We start from the raw sequence: 20,005 nt of genomic DNA, 5'->3' as shown, positions 1-20,005 counted from the left end.
AAGATACCTTCCAACACAAACCATTCTATGATGATTTCATTCCATGATTGTTGGAATGTCAAAGACTTTAAAAGTTATAGAGTATTACTGCTAGTCTACTTTGACTAGTAGTTGCTTTTCTTCATTTTTCTCTATTAAGGAAAAGAAAAAAAAATAAATAACACACACCTTCCCCCAAAAAATAACCACTACCAACCCTCAGTCTCCCACCAAAAAAAAAAAAAATTTACAGTGCAAAACTGTGAGGAACTATTTAAAACTTCAAGTGTTCTATAAGGCAATCCTATACATCTAGTCAAATATAAAAGCTGAGAATTTGGGCCTTTGAGAACTTTTCACTTTTGGGAAATATTTCATAGGATAGAATCACAGGATAGTCAGGCTGAATGGCTCTATGGAGATCTCCAGTTGCAAAGCAGAGTCAGCTCTATGGTGAGATTCAGCTCAGAGCTTTATCCAGTAGGGTCTCCAAACCCTCAAACACAGAGATTACACAAACACCCTGGCCAGCCTGTCCCACCTCTTGGCTGTCAAGAGCTTTTCCTTGTATCCCATATGAACCTCTGGGCTTTCAACTTAAGCCTGTTGTCCCTTGTTCTCCTGCCATGCACCACTTTTCTTCTTGAAAACCTCCTCAGAGATGCAGTTTTCCTTAAGGCTTTGTCTTCTCAACACATTCTTGATCCTTATTTCCTCTTAAAAAACTGTAATATAGAATTTACCATTATAAAAAGTACTCTTCAAATACAAATTGTTTTACTGTAAAATTGGCTTACAGCTACAGACAGTGAAGCTTAAGAGTTATTCCTCCCCCTCTCACTAAGTACAGTCAAACACATTTCAGCTTAGTTTTGTCTTTTGTACTGATCATAATCTTATATTTGTAGCTATAAAAACACTCAAATAAAACAAGGCAGCATGTTTACCCACCCTGTCCAAAATTACAAATAAATTGCAGTGTGGAGGTATGACAACATGCAAAATGTATGGAGACTCTGTAAAAAAAGTATTCAAATGCCTGTTTTCTTAAATGCTTTATAGCTGTTATTTTTCATCTTACCTGACAGGATCTACCACAGTATTTAGCAACCTTGCACTGAGAGCATCTGTGCAGCTTTTTATTCCTGTAAAAACACAAAAACAAACAAACCAGAAAAATGGTTATAAATACAGATGGCATTTTGTATTTATCTTTCTTACCTAATTAGCAATTTCCAAATATTCCAACTCACAAAAAAAAATCTTAAAAACAAGAATAGTCTAAAATGCACTGTAATGCAAGAAGAAATTGTACATAGTTATGTTCAAAGCTATAGTCACAACCTTTTACTTGTGTCACTCAGCACCTCTGGGGCCACTTTGGATCAACAGGAAAATTATCAAATGTGCTTTTGTCATGTAGCTGTAACTCTGAGGAGTTTGATTTTGTAGATAACATCATAATTAGAGCTGTGCAGTACAGCTAGCTAATCTATTTACTTACTATCTGAGTCTTGTCTTAAGCAAGCAACCATCACTATCGGTCTTAAACAAGACCTTGCTGTGAACCTGTGGCTGACATCAAATTTTATCTTTATAACACAGCCCAAAGCTGACATGTCAGCAGAAATTTCTATTCTAAGAAAACACTTACGATTAGTGGACAATGAAAACAAAATAAAAATTCATGTGCAAAGTATAAAAATCCAATGAAAACTAGCAGCAGAACTACCAGACCTATACATTACAGTCTAAAGGTTAAAAGCAGCTCCTGACTGTAGTACTGTTTTCTGATACTGTCTCAATTTAGTTATATGACTTAAGAAAACATCACTGAATTCATGTGCATTTTTTGACAGTAAGCATTAAATGTGAAAGCACACACAGAGCAAATATTGTACCTCAAATATATATGTAAAGGTATTTACTTCAGGTATAGAAATGAGACAGATTTTGAGGCTTCCCTTCCATCTTTTTGTGGAAGATACTGAACATGATGCATTACTCTGATAACACTGCAAAGTGTTCAGTTTCATTTCTTAACATGCAAGGCTGCTTATGTCAGTTATGGTCATTCATTATGCTGGGGAAACAGGATATGTTTTTGTTGCTGTTCTTAAAACCACAGGCAGGCAATTTACATTACAGACACAACAATTATCTGGGCTCTGTGGACAGCACAGCCCTTATTACTTCCCCTCAGACTTCCTCCTGGCCACCACTCTGACCTTAGTGAAGAAGTACAGGTACCTCGCTGGGTGCCACTATTCCCTTGTGAGCAGCACAGGGCTGAACACGGCTCACTTACACCCAACAAAATATCACCAGGAGTTATTCCTCAGTACCCCCTTCTCTACAGCAAGGAAAGAGGCATCAGTCATGCCACTGTCCCCTACTAAAGGTAATTTTAGTAATGGTATATTTGTGTTGCTATAGTGTTTTACATTTAGCTGCCTCAAATTTTATTACATAGATTAATTCAGCTTTCCTATTTAATTGGGAAATAACTGTCTAAAACAGCCCTTTTCAAACTGAGGTGGCAAGTTTAAGTGATCAGATGAAGGACTTTACTTTGCAAGATCCTTGGTGTCTTCACATCAGTACCAGATGTGCTCTTTTCGCTTGCACTCCCAACTGATGTGATGAAAAGATGTAATTTGCTGTCTCTGCTGTCACCAAAACTCCTCTGCTGTTGTCAGCCATCTAGAGACTGTATGCCATATATTCAGATTCCCAGACCAACTGCTTTACAACATGACTTTCTTTTACTTACACCACTTGCTCCCAAATCCCAGTTTTTCTGGGGGACTTCAAAAAGGTAGAACACTATCCAAAGGCCAGATGCAAACCAGACAGAACAAACACGCCCGTAACTCCAATCCAGAACTTTTGGATAAACAATGTAGCCTGCTTATTTCACTATGATGCCAAACTGAAGAGTAGGGACATACCAGAAATACCATGGAGAACCCTCTTGCAAAAACCAACTTCACCTTTCCCTCAGATCCCGCACTTGGGAAAGGTATTTTGCTGCTATATTGAAGTTTTACTATGTTTGAATTATTAAAAACAAGAACCGATGCATTATCTTAGGACTCTTATTTAGGGAGTTTAGACAGCTGCATTGGTCAACGATTTTGAAGAGCATTATGAACAGATCATTACCACAAAGTAAAAATCTTTTCATTTGTACTGCAAAAAAAAAAAAAAATCCATATTTTGTCACACAATATTTTGTAGATATTCATACTAACTACCAAGAGAAAAGTAATTTATGTTTCAGATATAAGTTGATGTTTTCCTACAGCATTCTTTATCTTCCTTCCTGAAAAGCCAGACATGGAGACCAAAAAAAACTAGCAACTGTTGGATTTCTACAAACATAATCTAAAATTTTATACATGCACAATAGGTTTTTGATTTTAAGGTGAAATGCCTGAGGATGATTCAGAATTAAAAACAAGTGTGAAATCTCCGTTTTGCCAGCTGGGGAGAGCTGCTTATTCTTCAAGGCTGAGCAATGACACAACATTAACCATGTTCTAATAGAGGAAGATATATTTCTCAATTTAGATTAGAAGCTCATGTCAGAGTAACCTAGAACAAAAAGAGACAGCCAAGCAGGTAGAACTTTGGTTTGGTCTCCAGCTCCCCATATGCACAGCCACAGCCGTCCAGACAGTCACTCTGCAGCGTGTCCCTGTTACCTTTTACAAGGTTAACCTGTTTTATCTGGTTGTAGAGTCTCATAGGTAACTAAGGGCCTTCTGGCCTCTCTGTACTTAAACACCTCCTTTGTATTCAATATTCTACAGTCTTGCCAGCAGCCTCTGTGAAACTTCTCTTTTTTGTTACACAGTGTTAGCTGAATGTCTAAATGCTCACCCTTCTACGGAATGACTGAGCAAAAACATTTTGATGGCAGACTTTGTTTGTTCTCCATGTTATTCATCAAAACACAATAATGAGTCCAGAGTTTGATAACAGACCATGTGCAATTTTAGTCCCAAACACACTGAAACACCAGTACCATAATCTCAGCAGCAACAGGTAAGATTCAGATTTCCAAAGAAGAGTAATTAAAACTTTCTGGAAGCTGAATTTAAATTAATCAATACCCACAACAATCAGAGAAGTCTCTCCTAATTTTTTCACATTCTTCCTTGGGAATGCTAGATTCAATAACCTAAATACACTGCAAGCGTACTTGGCCTTGGTGTATCTCTTGGCAATTTTCCAAGAGATGCCAAGATTCACTGGAATCATTAGCGTCAAGTCACCAACAAGTATTCCCTCTTTCTTTTGAAACACAACTAGCAGACGTGTTGCCACAAAGCACCAAATTCCCTCAGCAACTTCAGAAGCTTCAATACTTTACAGGGGTACTTCCTTTGTACCCTTTGTCCCAAGGGTTAACGATGCTGCAGTAACAAACACATACAAAAAAATCTACAGATCATCTCTCAAAACTGGAATTTTTGTCAAACTGACACTTTCAGTCAGATTATTTGAATAAGGTGTCTCCCTCCTAGCACCATTTAATGAATGAATTATCCCTTCATCTTTGAGGTTTCTTTGAACGACAAGTAGATGTAGAATGCCTGTGAGAGAGCTGAATAGTAAAGCTGCTAATGAAATCACTGCTTTCTCTTCCAATCCTTCTTCCCACTCCTGGACTAAAAAAAAAAATTCCTCTGTACTTATAACATCTCTGGATCGTGCTACACAGCATACTAAGTGTAAAATAGCAAAACCTAAAGCACTAACTCTTAAATCCTTTACAGTCAGATTCATATATTCATATATAGAGGACTTGTGCTTTTCAGAACATTTTAAGAAGTAAGGCAATTTCCCTGGTTCATTTCTGTTCTTCTCATTATTTTATTGATGCAATAGGCTTTATTAAAGGAATTTTAAAGTCACTGTCAGATACTCCCATGTACTTCTTATTACCTGTAAACATCACCTGAAGATAGTATCAGGTCCCTGACAAGGTACCTACTGCATCTCACCTAATGTGACTAACTTCACAGATGAGAAAATGCACAAAATTTGATCTAATGGATTCAGTTATATTTTAATCTCTTAAAAGGTTTCTGCTGCAACAGAAAAGATCCAGTAATTAAAATTAAATTATTAATTTTCCAACAAGTATAAACAAGGTTTTGCAAATGACCACAACCCTTTATGGAACAGCAAGCACAAGTGAGCATCTTAACCTGTACTAAAACAAACAGCCAATACCAGAAACAACAACAAAAAACAAAACCCGCATAGGTAAAGTAAGCAGGGGTTGCCAGCTGACCTCTAGCATAGTATTATGGTCAGGTTAAGAATCTTTCCTCTAAGAAATTTGTTTATTGCTAAACCTTGTCATCATTATGGTCTACAAACATCATTCATAGAATTAGCTCTTCCAATGTGTACTGAGAAGGCAAAAAACCAACCCCAAATGTAGAGGTGGGTAGAAGAATTTCCAAGAGATTGAAATAGACAGGAAACAAAAGAAAACTTATGAGACAGGGAAAAACAACTAAGCTCAACTGGAATTGCCCCAGTCGGCACACCCTGCCGAAGAAAAGAATTTTTTTTTCCTTTTTTTTTTTTTTAATATATTTAAAATCTCAAGAAGAAGGTGAAGAGGTTAGCAAGGGTTTGCCTGGACTGTCAGGTCCTATCAGAGCCACACCTGCACTCTCATAACTTAAAAAATACATGCACTTTTAAAAATATCATATAACACTTCTGCTTGACAGGAAATGGCCTAATAAAATTTGAAATTCCACAACAAAAGTCAACCAAATACAATTAGACTACTTAATTTATAATGGAAGTGCATCTACACTTCTCTGCTGATTGCAGGCACTTGACTTTCAGCCCTACTCACAAGATAAGTGTCAGATATAACAGAATTGATTACCAGACTGCGTTCAACATGCCTTTCTATGTAGTTTATTCACACTTCTGCTTCTGCCACGTCTTGCAGAAAAACAGGACTATCTCGCACAAATCTCCTTCATTTTTGTTGCTGATACCATTTTTCATTTAATAATCCTGCCCTGTATACATGAATGAAAAGAACAGCTCTTTCCAACACGTGTCAAGTTGAACTAATTTCCTGAACAAATTCTTAGACCTTTGTAATTCAGTCAAGCCTGTCAAGTGCATAGAGCCTACTTGGATTTTCCCAAGTGTGTGCATTTCAGACCTGTCACAAACTGAAAGCAATCAATACCTACAATAAACAAAGAAGTCATTCATCATTTTAACTTCTATGCCTCTATCTCCTAATAATAGAAATAAAGTTGTGAAGAACAAACAGCCATCTTACATTTGGTAGATTTGAGAGCACAGGAGTTATTGTTAAATGCAATTACAGCTTTCTCTCCACACCTCTCTCCCTCCCAATAATGAGGTGTAGCAACACAGTTGTTTCCCCACTGCTGACTCACACAGGCACCAGGCACTGCAGGGAAGATGGCTCTGGGGACAAGGATGAGCAGTGCTGAGGGCCAGGCAGCACAACCCCGGGGCATACACGTCTGCAACATCCCAAATCCAAGCCCTGAGCAAGCAGCAACTCTGCAGCCAGCGAGTTGGGCCCACAGCAGGGGTTGCCAGCCCCTCTGGTGCCCTGGGTGCTGACTTGGCTCAGCCTGGCAGGCTCACGGCTTTCCCTCTGCCAGGACCCTGGACCTGCTCCACAGTCTCAGATGAGGTGCCAGAGGAGAAGACATATTCCATAAGCCCATGGCCCACAGCCTCTGAAACAAGGCTGCTTTTCCACGCTAAGGTTATTCAGTACACTGCTCTCAGGTCCCACACTGGATCTGGGCAAACAAGACTACACCAGGTAGTAAGCCTTTGAATTCCCTGCCCCTAAAAGTAATGAAAAAATCTCCCATATTCTCCACTTGCACACTTCATTGTGTTTTTTAAGTATACAAATTAATAGTTTTTAACCTAAGAGCAGCACTGGGAAGTAGCTTTCTGGGAGGTAGAATCAGAGTTAAAAAATAGCAACTACAGCTAACCATCAATGATCAGAGCCATTGTTCAAGTGAGAACTAAAACCTTTTATATAAGGAAAACACACCTAATTTATTTCCAAATAAAATTATCATCTACTTCATACCTGAACATTTTACAGAAGTGGTATTGCATTGTCCAGGTTAATAAACAAAAGAAAAGAAAGAAAAAAATTTAAATTTTTTTTTAAAAAATAAATAAATAAAATAAAAAAATAAAAACAGAGAGAGCACATGAACAACCAAGGCATCTACCCTGCTGATAAAAGATTAGTTAAGACAATTTACACTCTAAAGGACACTACCTACTAACAGAAACTAAAATTTGGGACTCAGGATGACTCCCCATAACATAAATCTTGGTTTCTGAAGTCTTATTTGTAACCCTGAATACCCATTTGCTGTTATTTTCTGTAATTCTTGTTATACCAGACATCTACTTAACACCCTGAAACATTTCTGCATATATTCCACAAGAAAAAAATCAGAATTCAAATGGGTGAGGAGAAAGATGATCCTTCTGCTTAGAATAGGTGTCAGTTCTGCTCAAACCTTACTAATATTTTTTACATATGTACTGTCTGTATTTGGTTTTAAAATACACACTCAACAGATGTATAGGTCATACAACTTTAGCTGACAAGAGCTTCTGGATCTTATTTTTTCTCTAGTTTTGTGTATTAGGTATATCTCCCACCATTCTTTTCTGCATCTTACTTTTTCTTCTTAAGAGTACCTGGTCTGTAAACCGTGAAAAGCATATTCTAAATAAAATTTGTAAGGGTCTACAGTAATTTCTTCATTGCAGTATAACCTTTCCTTGACAATCTACATTGGAATTTTTTCTTCTGAGAGGTTGGAGGACCCACAGTCAAGGCTGGAAAAAAAAAATAAAAAGACATCCAAGTACTCAATTTGATTTACTTCTATGTAGAAACTGGTCTTTGTGGTCACCCACTGACTGAAGTATTGCCAAACCTGAATAAGAAAGTTTTTATTTTCTCAAAACCTCTTTGCACTACTTTGAAATAGAATGGTGAGACTTTCCTTGCTGAAATAAAAAAGCTATCTTGAGCCACAAAGAGATGTCAGTCCTGTGGTAAAATTGAAAAAAAAAAAAAAAACCACATTGATTTTTTTTCCAAACAGAGATGCTAGAAGTGTAGTATTTATTCTGATACAACCAAGAACAGAATTATACTCCTTCCCACTAAGTTAGCAAATGGTGATGTGGTGCTTTCCAATAAAATTAGTGAAGGAACTTATAAGAAAAAACACTAAAAAATATGGCCCTCAAATTGGCATGAAATTTAATCTTACCTTTGAATTCTACTTCTCTATTCAACATTTACCTCTCATTCTAACCTACACATGAAAATACAAGAGAGTCTCTCCACTGAAAACCAAAAGATTTACCTTAGAAGGAATTTCACTAGTACAAAGCCCTTAAACTTGCTCAGGAGAAGTATTCAGCATACCCCAAAACAGTGAGTTTTTTATTCTAGAAGAGAAGGCTGGCATTGGATTATAGTATCTTTTACATTTATGTAAGTACACACACATTATATGTACACACACTTTATCAGTGTTCACGATGAATAAAACAAACACCATCACAACTGAAATCAGTGGCAGTGTGAAAATACTGCAATTATTCCCCCAGCAAAACTCCCCGTTGTCCCCCACTGAGAGCACTGAAACGGAACAGCACAGCAGAAGTTGGCTCCAAAGCATCAGTTAACTACTACAAACTGACTGTGGCATCTCCTTGCCCTGCAAAGCTACTTTGACACTGCTGCCCTCAAATCAAGGCCATCTCCAGGGTTTCCCTGCAGTGGGCCTGCCAACGCACCTCCAGCAATTTCAGGATTAAACAGATTATTTTCAGTCACACAGTACATTCATTCCACCTTGGGATTTCAATAAAAGAAGAATGCCAAATACTGTGGAAGACTAAGATTATATTTCAAAATATGAAAAGGTCATATCTATAACTTAGAAACCCGGAGAAAAAGCTACATGCAATATTTTTAAATGCTCATTTCTGGAACATGTGGTTAAAATCCAATGAAGCCAAGTATAATAAAACATCCCATCTTTCACTTCTCCCTATAAAAATGATTAATTTGTTCATTAATCTTCTGTATCTCTAAGTAGTTTTTTTCTTCAACTCATAGGTCAATGTTCCACCAAAACAAAGCTGTTACTCTAAAATATCATACTGATGTAAATATTTACATCCTGCGAGTATTACCTCCGGGATCATATGGATATAACATTTTCAATGAAATACAAACCCTCTGACCCTTTCAGAGAACAATATCTACATGAGTTTTTTTTCTTTTTTAGCTCCTTTCCTTTCTTGACCACATTTATATTTTTAGCATTAACATTTTTTAGAGGTCTTGAAATGCCTATTCACTTGCTTTTCTTTTTCCAAATATGAACGTCTATGACCAAAAGATCTTTCTTCCCTATGGAACACATTTTGAAAGTGATGAATGTAAAAATAAAATATTTCAGGCAAAAATCTTTGACAGACATAGTAGTAGAGACAGGGTCAAAATAATTTCCAGTGCTTTTTGCCCTATAGATTTAGAATTGGGAAAGAACATACATCAAGTGAACTCTTCGTTTTCAACCTGCTTAGCCCTTATGATCAGATCACATCCAAGTTAAGATTCAAATATAGGTGACTGGAACAGAATAGTCAGCTCTGTTTACTTACGAGGTGAAGAACCTGCAAAGATAGAAAAGGGAGTAAAATGCAGGAAAAATGTGCTTCTATCAAATAGCAGAAAGGGCAGAGAAACAGCTTGTTTCCAGCTCAGGTACAATCTGATATCATGAGGTCTCACAAGACATCTGAAGTGGTATTGTCACAAACTCATAAAACCCCAATGAAGACTTTTGCATCAGAAGAACATGAAAATGTTCTTGACATCTGTAATTCTGCTTCGATCCAGCCCTCCAGCGCAGGATGTTTTTCTGCTCTACCTGTTCCTCTTGGGATGTACTTTAAATGCACGTAAGTTTCACCTCAGACAAAAACACTTCTCATATCAAGTCCATCTTCACCTCTCAGAAATGCAGACTGCTCCTGAGAGTACTACTGTTTATCTCAAAAACTATTCTACACAACTGTGAGACACTGGGGAAACTTGAAGAAAGATCACTTTTAGCAAATCTATAAACACCTGTAATAAATTTAAAAATAGCTGCCTAACCAGTTCTCTCTCAGTCTAGTTGGATGGATAGTCTTTTAAATTACCATTAACAGACACATTCCACCATATTTTTCTTCAAATCTTCTGTATTTTATCAGTTCTTTTCTTGTCATTTCATTATTTCCAGATTTGCAGGCATTTTGGTTTGCTTGTCACTGCTCATATTTTTTCTCTAATTTACTCTATTTCAACACCTTTCCCATTTCAGAATCTCTTTCTCCTTTCCTAGATTACAAAGACATTGGTTTTTATCTCTAAGAAGTCTTATTTTTTTCTCCACCATGCTCAAATCCTTTTTCACTTTACACTCCTTCCAGCAATTTCATATCAGAGTGGCACTTCCAAGCATTGATCTGAAAACATTTTACAAAGCTTCTTCCTATCATGTGCTTAAATAAAATCTCTTATGTCACATCTCTCACTTGTTTCTCTAATAGATTCTGGCTATCAATACCGAATTCCAGATGTTTTTCCTTCTTTGTCCCTCCTTTATGTGTCTCTGAAAGGTGGATTCCATAGGTCCCAGGCTAATGCTCAATTTTGGAAATGTTCACGAGTAAGAACGAAGGTATTTCATATTAGCACAGGAACAGCAATGCTACATAGAAATTATTCAGAAAATACAGAATATATATATATATGTGTGTGTGTGTGTGTGTGTGTGTATGTGTGTGTGTGTGTGTATTTACTATTGACTCCTATAAGGCACTTAAAACCAAATTGTTATTTTCACAGATCTTTGTTGCACCTTTACTGATGGAAAGCAAGACCTTCAAGCAGGATTATACACATAATAGCTAAAACTTAAGCTTTACCACTAAAATGCTGTAAAGTCCATTTATAGTGCCACACTGCCTGGTAGAAATCTTACTGTTAAAAAACATACTCACTAAACTTTTCACATCTCAAAGCATAAAGTCCTTAATGACTCACTGGAGCCTCACCTGATTCTCACAGCTCTTTGTAAGGCTCTCCTGTGCTTTAATTAACCTGTTTGTACTGAAACTCCTGCAGATGCCCCCAGACTCAGCTGAGCCACTGCAGGTTCAGTGTTTGCAGCAAAGCCCAGGCAGTGCCCAGAGCTGCCCTAAAGGCACCTGACAGAGCAGAAGCCATGCCCCATACACCTGTCAGGGCACCACCAACCCACAGCTGGGAGCAAATGAGGTACCTGAGCTACTTAGGAATCCCACCGCAATGTGTGCAGTGGGGACACAAGTTGTTTTCATGGCCTCTACTAATTATGCCACTGTAAGAGGCAGGGAAATACCAAGGCTGAAGTGTGTGGTGATATTTGTTCACCTCTTGTTTGCTTCCTCCCCTGCTTCATTGGTGTCAATGCCTCTGTGGATGCAGGACAAGGACACATTTCCTGCTCAATATTCTGAACTTAAGAGACTTACAGACATGATGAAACTGGCCAAGATGCTGAGACTACTGATCTGAGAAAGCCTCTCCAAGGCTGGAGCCTTCCCAGTCCAAAATAAACAGCCAAGGGAAGACATAAATCAGTTCCACATCATCTAATACTTACTCTCTGTACTCTGGTGACATCCAATGGCTAAAAGCATAATAGATGTTTCTTCAGAGAAAGAGCAGTTATCCAACTTTCCCTTTTCATATTTTTGTCAGCAGAGAAGCAAAAAAATAGTCAAAAGAAATGCCTCTGACTATAGTGACACCCATATATTTCTAGGGAGGGAAAAAGTAATTATAATTTAACAGCTGTGAGCCCTAGTGCTAATTTGCTAAGTCTGCTTCCCACCCATTCTACAGAGTTTTTCAGTAAGCAAAGCCTATATATTCTTCAAAGCTTTAAAATTTGCCCATTGCAAGCACAAGGGTCTTTTTTAAGAAACTGGCCCGATTTCAAAATATATTTTAGAGCCCTGTGCCATCATTACCTTCCGAACAATTTTTCCTGCCCAAGAACTGACAGTTTGACCAGGAAGACATCAAACTCCAAGAGTAATCCTGAAAATTTCCATTTCACTAAGTGATGTGCTTGAAAATATGCACATGCTCAGGCATGCCTGTAAATGGCAGCCCTCTCTCACAAACTGGTTCTGTAATTAGTATAGCTACATTTCTAGCTACAGTCAATACTTTTACAAAAGAGACCTATTCAAACTACGGAAATGTCAAAATAAGTTAGTGTCTCTCAGAAACTATTTTAGAGAGGAAGCACAGATAATACTTGCAAAAAAGTTTTAATAAATTCTTGTGGAACTGTAGAAATGAAGATAAAACTTGAATTACTTTTTTTTCCATCTTGAATTTTTAATAAAAATTAAGCATCTCCATTTCTAGCTCATTTTATCAGCAATAGAATAATGATGTTGTATCAACATAAGAAACAGCCAAGTGATTTTAAAAACCTAAAGCTATTATTTTAATTAAAAACTATTTCTTAATTAATTCATGGGAATTTTAACATACAGCATGCTTCTCCACACTTAGCTACCGGTTCTCATGTTTCGCTTACAACATTTCATAGCAAATGTTAAAAGAAGAGGAGCTGCCAAGCCATAATATCTGTCATAACATAAGAGACAGCAGTTTACCATCCTGCTGCTTTGTCCCAGTGACAGTACATCAGTGCACACCTTCCCATTTCAAAATTGCCACCGGAATTGAAGCAGCTTCAAATGGGCATAGACACAGCAAGGAGGTATAAACTAATAACGAAAATCACAAATTGTTATGGATTGGTCATGGATTTTGCACAATTACCTAGTTAAAATTGGGGTTTATGTTCCAGAAGGTACTATTTTTACATCATTATAAGTCTTCAGTTAAATTTCATTTTCTCCGTGGCCAAGAAATATGAGCCTTTAATCATTATACCATAGCTTTAGCAATGGGTCATGAGTGAAATCAGATTATTTGTTTCAGTTCAACAACCATGGAATGAGACTCTGCAGAGTACAGTACAGGAAAATGAAAAATACTTTATTCCTTATTTGCAAAGGAAGAAAGCGAAGGTTTATTGTAATAGGCAATGGCTGGGAGAGAGCTGGAGATTTTGTTAATGTATGTCACTGCTGATGTGGCTTATAGGTATCAGTAGAAGTTAAATAATCAAAAGCAATGCTCTGCTTTGCAGAATAAAAGAAATGCCTGCAGTACATGTTTGAGAAAAACGAGCCTCTGGTAATTTCTTAAGTCAGCCATGCCTCAAATCAATGAGCTGAAAAAGCCTGTGGGAAGAAATGATCCATTGCAACCACATTGTTTTATAAAAATTTCACTTTCATCAAGATTGCAAAATACAAAGTTTTTTGAGTGCATGCATATACATTAATATATTCTGATGCATACATATACTACCTCTATTGGCATTTTGTTTCTATTCTGACTTTTCATCTCCTATCTGTTATTTTCTCCTGTATCTCCCAAAAATGTTACACTCATCATACACCCATCATCTTTTCTGAACATCCACCACCATTCCTGTAGTAACACAGTGAAACTCAGAAGAGGTTCCTCACCACCTTGGGCCCCTGCCCCCTTCAATATCTCTGTCAGTGAACACAAGTGACTTGTGCACATTAAAAAGGCTGGTACAGTATCAGAGGGATCTACATAAACCCCACATTTAGCTTACTTTACTGCTTGAATCCTGGTCTCCAGTCAAACTTTACACCCAAATTGGTTACTCTGTCATTATAAATGGAGGGAGAGACAGATGTTCCCCTGTGAATGCTTCAGTCAAACATACTGCAGCATTAAAAGCCAACAGCTTTAAGTAGCTAATGTTGAATCTCCACTGTTGTTATATGACTACAACAGGTACTTAAAACTGATCTGAGTATTTCTTATGAAAGCATCAATATCACAGAATCACATTGTTGGAAGAGACCTCCAAGACCGAGTCCAACCCAGCCCTAACACTATAACTAGACCACAGCACCAAGTACATCCAGTCTTTTTTTAAACACATCCAGGGATGGTGACTCCACCACCTCCCCAGGTAGACCATTCCAATACTTCATCACCCTTTCTGTAAAAAACTTTTTCCTAATATCCAACCTAAATTCCCCACAGTTTGAGACCATGTCCTCTCGTTCTGTCAGTTGCTGCCAGGAGAAAAAGACCAACCCCCACCTGACCACAACCACCTTTCAGGGAGTTGTAGATAGTGATAAGGTCACCTCTGAGTCTCCTTTTCTCCAGGCTAAACATCCCCAGCTCCCTCAGCCATTCCTCACAGGGAACATTCCAGGCTCCTCACCAGCCTCGTTGCCTCCTCTGGACGTGCTCAAAGTGTCTCAATGTCCTTCCCAAACCGAGGGCCCAGAACTGGACACAGCACTCAAGGTGTGGCCTCATCAGTGCCAAGTACAGGGGGAGAATGACCTCCCTACTCCTGCTGGCCACACCATTCCTGATCCAGGCCAGGGGCCACTGGCCTTCTTGGCCACCAGGGCACAATTTCATGTTCATATTCATGTTCGTATTCATGGTGGCTGTCACCAGTACCCCCAGGTCTCTTTCTGCCTGGACACTGTCTAGCCACACCATCCCCAGCCTACAGCACTGCAGGCAGGCTTTGTGGCCAAAATGCAGGACTTATTAAACTTCATCTGATTGGACTCCGCCCATCTATCCAATCATTCCAGGTCTCTCTGCAGAGCCCTCCTGCCTTCCAACAGATTGACACACACTCCCAGCTTAGTGTCATCTGCAAATTTACCAATGAAAGACTCAATACCTTCATCCATGTCATCAATAAGGATATTGAACAGAACAGGCCCCAGCACAGACCCCTGAGGGACACCACTGGTGACTGGCCCCCAGCTGGGTGCGGCACTGTTCACCACCACTCTCTGGGCCTGACCATCCAGCCAGTTCTTAACCCAGCACAGAGTGCTCCTGTCCGAGCTGTCGGCTGCCAGCTTTTCCAGGAGTGTGCTGTGGGAGACAGTGTCAAAGGCCTTGCTGAAGTCCCAGTACACAACATCCACAGCCTTTCCTGCATCCACCAGGCAGGTCACCTGGTCATAAAAGGAGACCAGGTTGGTCAAACATAACCTATCCCTCCTAAACCCTGGGTCTGATACCCTGGCCATCCTGTAAGTGATGACACTCAGTATAAACTGCTCCATTACCTTACCAGGTACTGAGGTCAGGCTGACTGGCCTGTAATTACGAGGACACTCCTTCCCACCCTTTCTGTGAATAGATGTCACACTGGCCAGCTTCCAGTCATCTGGAACCTCACCAGGGAGCCAAGATTGTTGGTAAATAATGTTCTGTTCTCCAGAACAGCCTAGCAAGCTCATCACCCTGGGATGAGCTTGGTCCATATCATAGATCATAAATCTATGATCCCATAGATTTATGAACATCCAAGCAGCTCAGCAGTTCTCTGACTGCCTCCTCCTGGATAGCAGGGGGACCATTCTGCTCCCTGACACCATCAACCAGCCCAGGAGGACAGTTGTCCTGAGGACAAGCTGTCTTCCCACTAAAAACTGAGGCAAAGAAGGCATTAAGCACCTCTACCTTCTCATCTACAGTTACTAAGTTCCCTCCTGCATCCAATAGAGAACAAAGGTTTGTCCTGCCCTTCACTTTACCATTAATATATTTGTAAAAATATTTTTATTATGCTTTACAAAAGTTGACAAATTAAGTTGAAACTGAGCTTTGGCCTCCCTAATTTTCTTCCTACATGCCCTAGCAATCCCTTTAAATACTTCCTGACAGATCTGACCCTCTTTCCAAAGATGATACATCCTCTTTTCATTCCTAAGCTTTTTCAAAACTTCATTGCCCATCCAGGCTGGATGTTTGTAACTCATCTTTCAGCACACAGGGACAGTCTGTTCCTGTGCCCTCAAGATCTCTGTTTTGAAGCACGCCCACCTTGCCTGGACTCCTTTGTTTATAAGGGCTGCTTCCCAAGGAACTCTCTGAATAAGTCTCCGAAATAGGCCAAAGTCTGCCCTTCGGAAGTCTAATGTAAAAGTCTTACATTTAAGAACATCAGTTCTTCCTGATTTCACCAAATATTAAGAACTCTACAATTTCATGATCACTATGCCCCAAGTAGCCTCCAACCACCACATCTCCCACCACCCCATATCTATTTGCAAACAGGTCTAACATAGTCCCATAGTATGTCTTAGATGTACATGAAAGATGCAGAGAAAATATTCCTCCATGGGACAGGTGCAAGAGACTGAGAGGCAAACACCCAGCCTCTGTCACTCTGGTTCCTTGGGCTGTGCAGGAAATACTCGCTCAAGAAGGTCATTTTTTAATGTCTGACCAAAAAAAGCAAAGTTGAATTGTCAGTGTAAACAGTAGGAGATGCAGGTGTAGTTTGCGGGTCAGGGATTTTTGGTTTGCTTCATTTTAATCAAGACACTGGCTGCTAATTACTGAGGATATTTCTCAGCTACCAAGTGGAATAATACCACGTGATACGTGGTAATACGTGATTAATTTCACGTAGATTATTAAAATGCCTAAAAGAACCCAAATTACACCTACAGTTTTAGGTAAATATAAGAATTCCACAAGAAATGTCATGACTTCTCCTTTTGGTAGAGTTCTCAAAACCTGAACACACCATCTGAAAAAGAGATCAGTTGGGTTCACGAAGAAGTAGCAAAAGTCAGACACAAAAATAAGTCCCACGACTAAAATATTTGTCTGCGGAATACCAGCACTTAATAATTTCTAAGTGCTGAATGTATATGCAGTACTCTGCTAATACAAAACAAAAATGATAAAAACATTCCAATACAGGAAGGATAAAACTAATGACAAAAAGGTAAAGAATGCCTTTAATCCAGCACAATGTTGCTCCTGTTACCATGGCAAAATTCACCTTTGACAACAATGAGATTTCTTCACAGCTCCAAACCATGGAACAAAATTCCATTCAGCCAAGGAACCACTCAGGTTTCAAGTCTGAAATCTAACCCATAGATTATCCACACTGCTTTGGGTTATGTAATTTAAAAGTAAACAGTATTTTGCGAAGGGGATGTAGTGCAGATTCTACTGGTATGATGGCTTTCACCTTGAACAGGTTACGTTTAAAGAATATATGTTTGTTCAGGGCAGTCAATTAGAGAAATTACATATTTTAATTAAGCTGTGTTCTTACTTCAAAATAATTCTTGTTTTCTTCCTCAAAGCAGATTGACTTTTGAGTCTGCTGCTATATAGGTATTTCTGATGTTCTGGAACACCCTTACTCAGCAGGGCTGAGTGGTGTCATCTACTCTGCTGTTCACCAGTGTTCCTGAAGTCAGGCTAAGTGCATGCTGGTTACATGCAATTAATAAAATGTGTTACCTTCACACCAGTAACCCCTGAATTTTGTAGAATTTCTTCACAACAGAAACATTTGCAAAACTGAAAAGATTTCCTTTATACTATTATACATAAACATATATATATGTGCATATATATATATATATATGTGTATATATATATATATATATATATATATATGACAGGTGTCTCCTAGCTTCAAACTGGGAGCATATTATGGAAGACATTGGCACAGAATAACTTCCTGAAAAAGACCCACATTTTTGTACTTCATATAATGCCAGTTTTTCACCTAATTTGATAAAAAGATTCCTAAGCTTTGACCACTGCCATAATTTGAAAATAAACAAGAAAAAATCCATAAGTTGTCTTCTTGCCAAAAAAAAACCAAAACAAAACAAAAAAACCCCACACCACCAAAAAAAACTATGGATAAGGTGAGCAGTAGCAGCATCTTAACCAAGAGACAGCAGAAATTCCTTAACCTATCTGACTGGAAAGAGGAACGACTTTTAAGAAACTTGGGTGGAAATCTGGATTAGAGAGTTTATTTGGTATTAATTGTTCTTGTAAAACTCATGAACCTCGAAAATGTCCACGAACATTTTAAGCTGTGAAGTGAGTTCCCAAGACTAATTTGTGTTGGCAATGTCCAAGACAGAATTACAAACAGATGTTCTAGGTCCTTCTGGAAAACTAAGTGATTTGGGGATAAAAGTCTTCTGAATGATTAATAATACTGCCAAAATAAATAAATATGCAGTTATCTACTAAAACTATATATATATATAAACACCTAACCCCAAACCAACATATAAATCCTAAGAAAATATCAGACAGATAACAGCTGCCAAAACAGCTGTTTTAGGACACCAGAAGAACGTGGTACAACTCTCTTTTAGAGTGAAATTATTATATACTTAGTAGTGCTACATACAAAAGTATGTATTTGGGGGAAAAAAAAAATCATTGAGATCTGGACTCCGTTAGCTAAGGATAAGGACAGACTATCAATTTATTAGCATTTGTACATGGACTTAGAAGGTGCTTTTATTTTCACAGGGACATTGACTTTAAGTGCAGATATTTTAGAATGCTGGCAAGAAAAATGAAATCCTAAATTAAGTACATTGTTTTATTTAATTTCTGTAGTATTAAAGTAACATATTCAGTATACCCTAAATTAATTTCAAACAGAGAAAATGGCAGAATAAAACATCCTATCATCCTATTATCCCTATAATGTTTAACCGGAATTCTTATAAAAACATAAACCAAAAATCAGTTTATGATCATTTTTGTAGTGAATTCATGTCACGTGTTTTGCAAAAGGAATTACTTGTTCTAGGATCTCTCCTACTCTGAAAATTTTCTCATTCTGTGTAATTACCAAAAAGTACAATGACTCTCCTAGTTACGACTGGAAGAAACCAACAAATTTCCCAAATACATATTGGATTTAAGCTGTTTAAGCAGATTTTCTAAGAAAAATTTTGTTTATGAAAGCATACTTAGGATGTATCCATCAAAAAAATTTACACGTTAGCATTTTCTAGTGGAAAACTGGAAAACGTTTGTTGGATAAGTGGAGAGCTGCAGATAAAAATACTGGATAAAGGCAACTAGGTAAATGAAAGGAGGAAAAATTACCTACTCTGAGAATGAGAACTGATGTTTTCTCCAGTGCTGATTTCCAAGTCCAAAAGCCCCAACCTTCACAGTAGAAGGCCATGACCTTGCTCCACAATGGATTTCTATTGTCTCACTGAAGTCTTTGACAAAGTTTTCACCAACTACACTACTGCTGGACAATTGCAGTAGTAGAAAAACAAGTCACACAAGTGGGTCAGTTTCTTCCATTGCTCTCCTCAGAGCAGTGAAAAAGTAAATTAGCATTGACACTGGAAGCACAACCTCTAGGTTTCAGGTCAAACCATAGTAGACTGACTGCGCATTAATATAATGCAAAAAAACCCCACTTTCTGATGGTGTTAGCTGGGGAAAATAGGGTAATTACAAGCTGCAGCCCTTGGGTTACCTACCAGCTGAAACCAGCAGTCAACCCAGCATGTCTAAAGCTTCAGGCACTTTCAGTACTCTCCAGTCACTCTGCAGCACAGAGACACATTCAGTTGCACACTTTGTAACAAAAACCCAAAACCGGACCTTGGGAAAAAAAGTATTTTACAAAAACTTCAGCACTAATAGAAAGCTGTTTAAGTGATTGCTGTTCATAAAGTAAACTACCTGCATAATGATAGGCAGGAATTAATCCATTCTCAAAATGTAAGAGTCACTGACATATTTGTCAACACCAAAGCTACAGGCACGTCTGTTTCCAGGACTAGGAAAACAAAGGGAAGGAGAAAAAGCAGGTACACATTACACCAGCCTAAGGTGAGATTTCTAAAGATTTTTCAATTCAAATCAAGTTTTGACTGGGGATCAAATTTTGAAGTGGGGATCATTCTTGGGACT

At 38.3% G+C, this 20,005-nt stretch overlaps 1 protein-coding gene across 1 annotated transcript in view; it reads right to left on the bottom strand.

Annotated features, from left to right (window-relative positions):
- The window catches only part of SMYD3 (SET and MYND domain containing 3), a 404,628-nt gene that overhangs the window by 349,784 nt on the left and 34,839 nt on the right, over nucleotides 1-20,005 (bottom strand). Inside the window, exon 2 of the mRNA XM_086878169.1 lies at nucleotides 1,061-1,124. Within this exon, the coding sequence (XP_086734295.1) occupies nucleotides 1,061-1,124 (64 nt within the window). The remainder of the gene's footprint in view (nucleotides 1-1,060; nucleotides 1,125-20,005) is intronic.

Source organism: Cyanistes caeruleus, chromosome 2, assembly GCF_971803275.1.
Source record: "Cyanistes caeruleus chromosome 2, bCyaCae1.hap1.1, whole genome shotgun sequence".
NCBI classification, from domain to species: domain Eukaryota; kingdom Metazoa; phylum Chordata; class Aves; order Passeriformes; family Paridae; genus Cyanistes; species Cyanistes caeruleus.
Note: the sequence above shows the minus strand (reverse complement) of the source record. Positions and strands in the feature narration are given on the sequence as shown.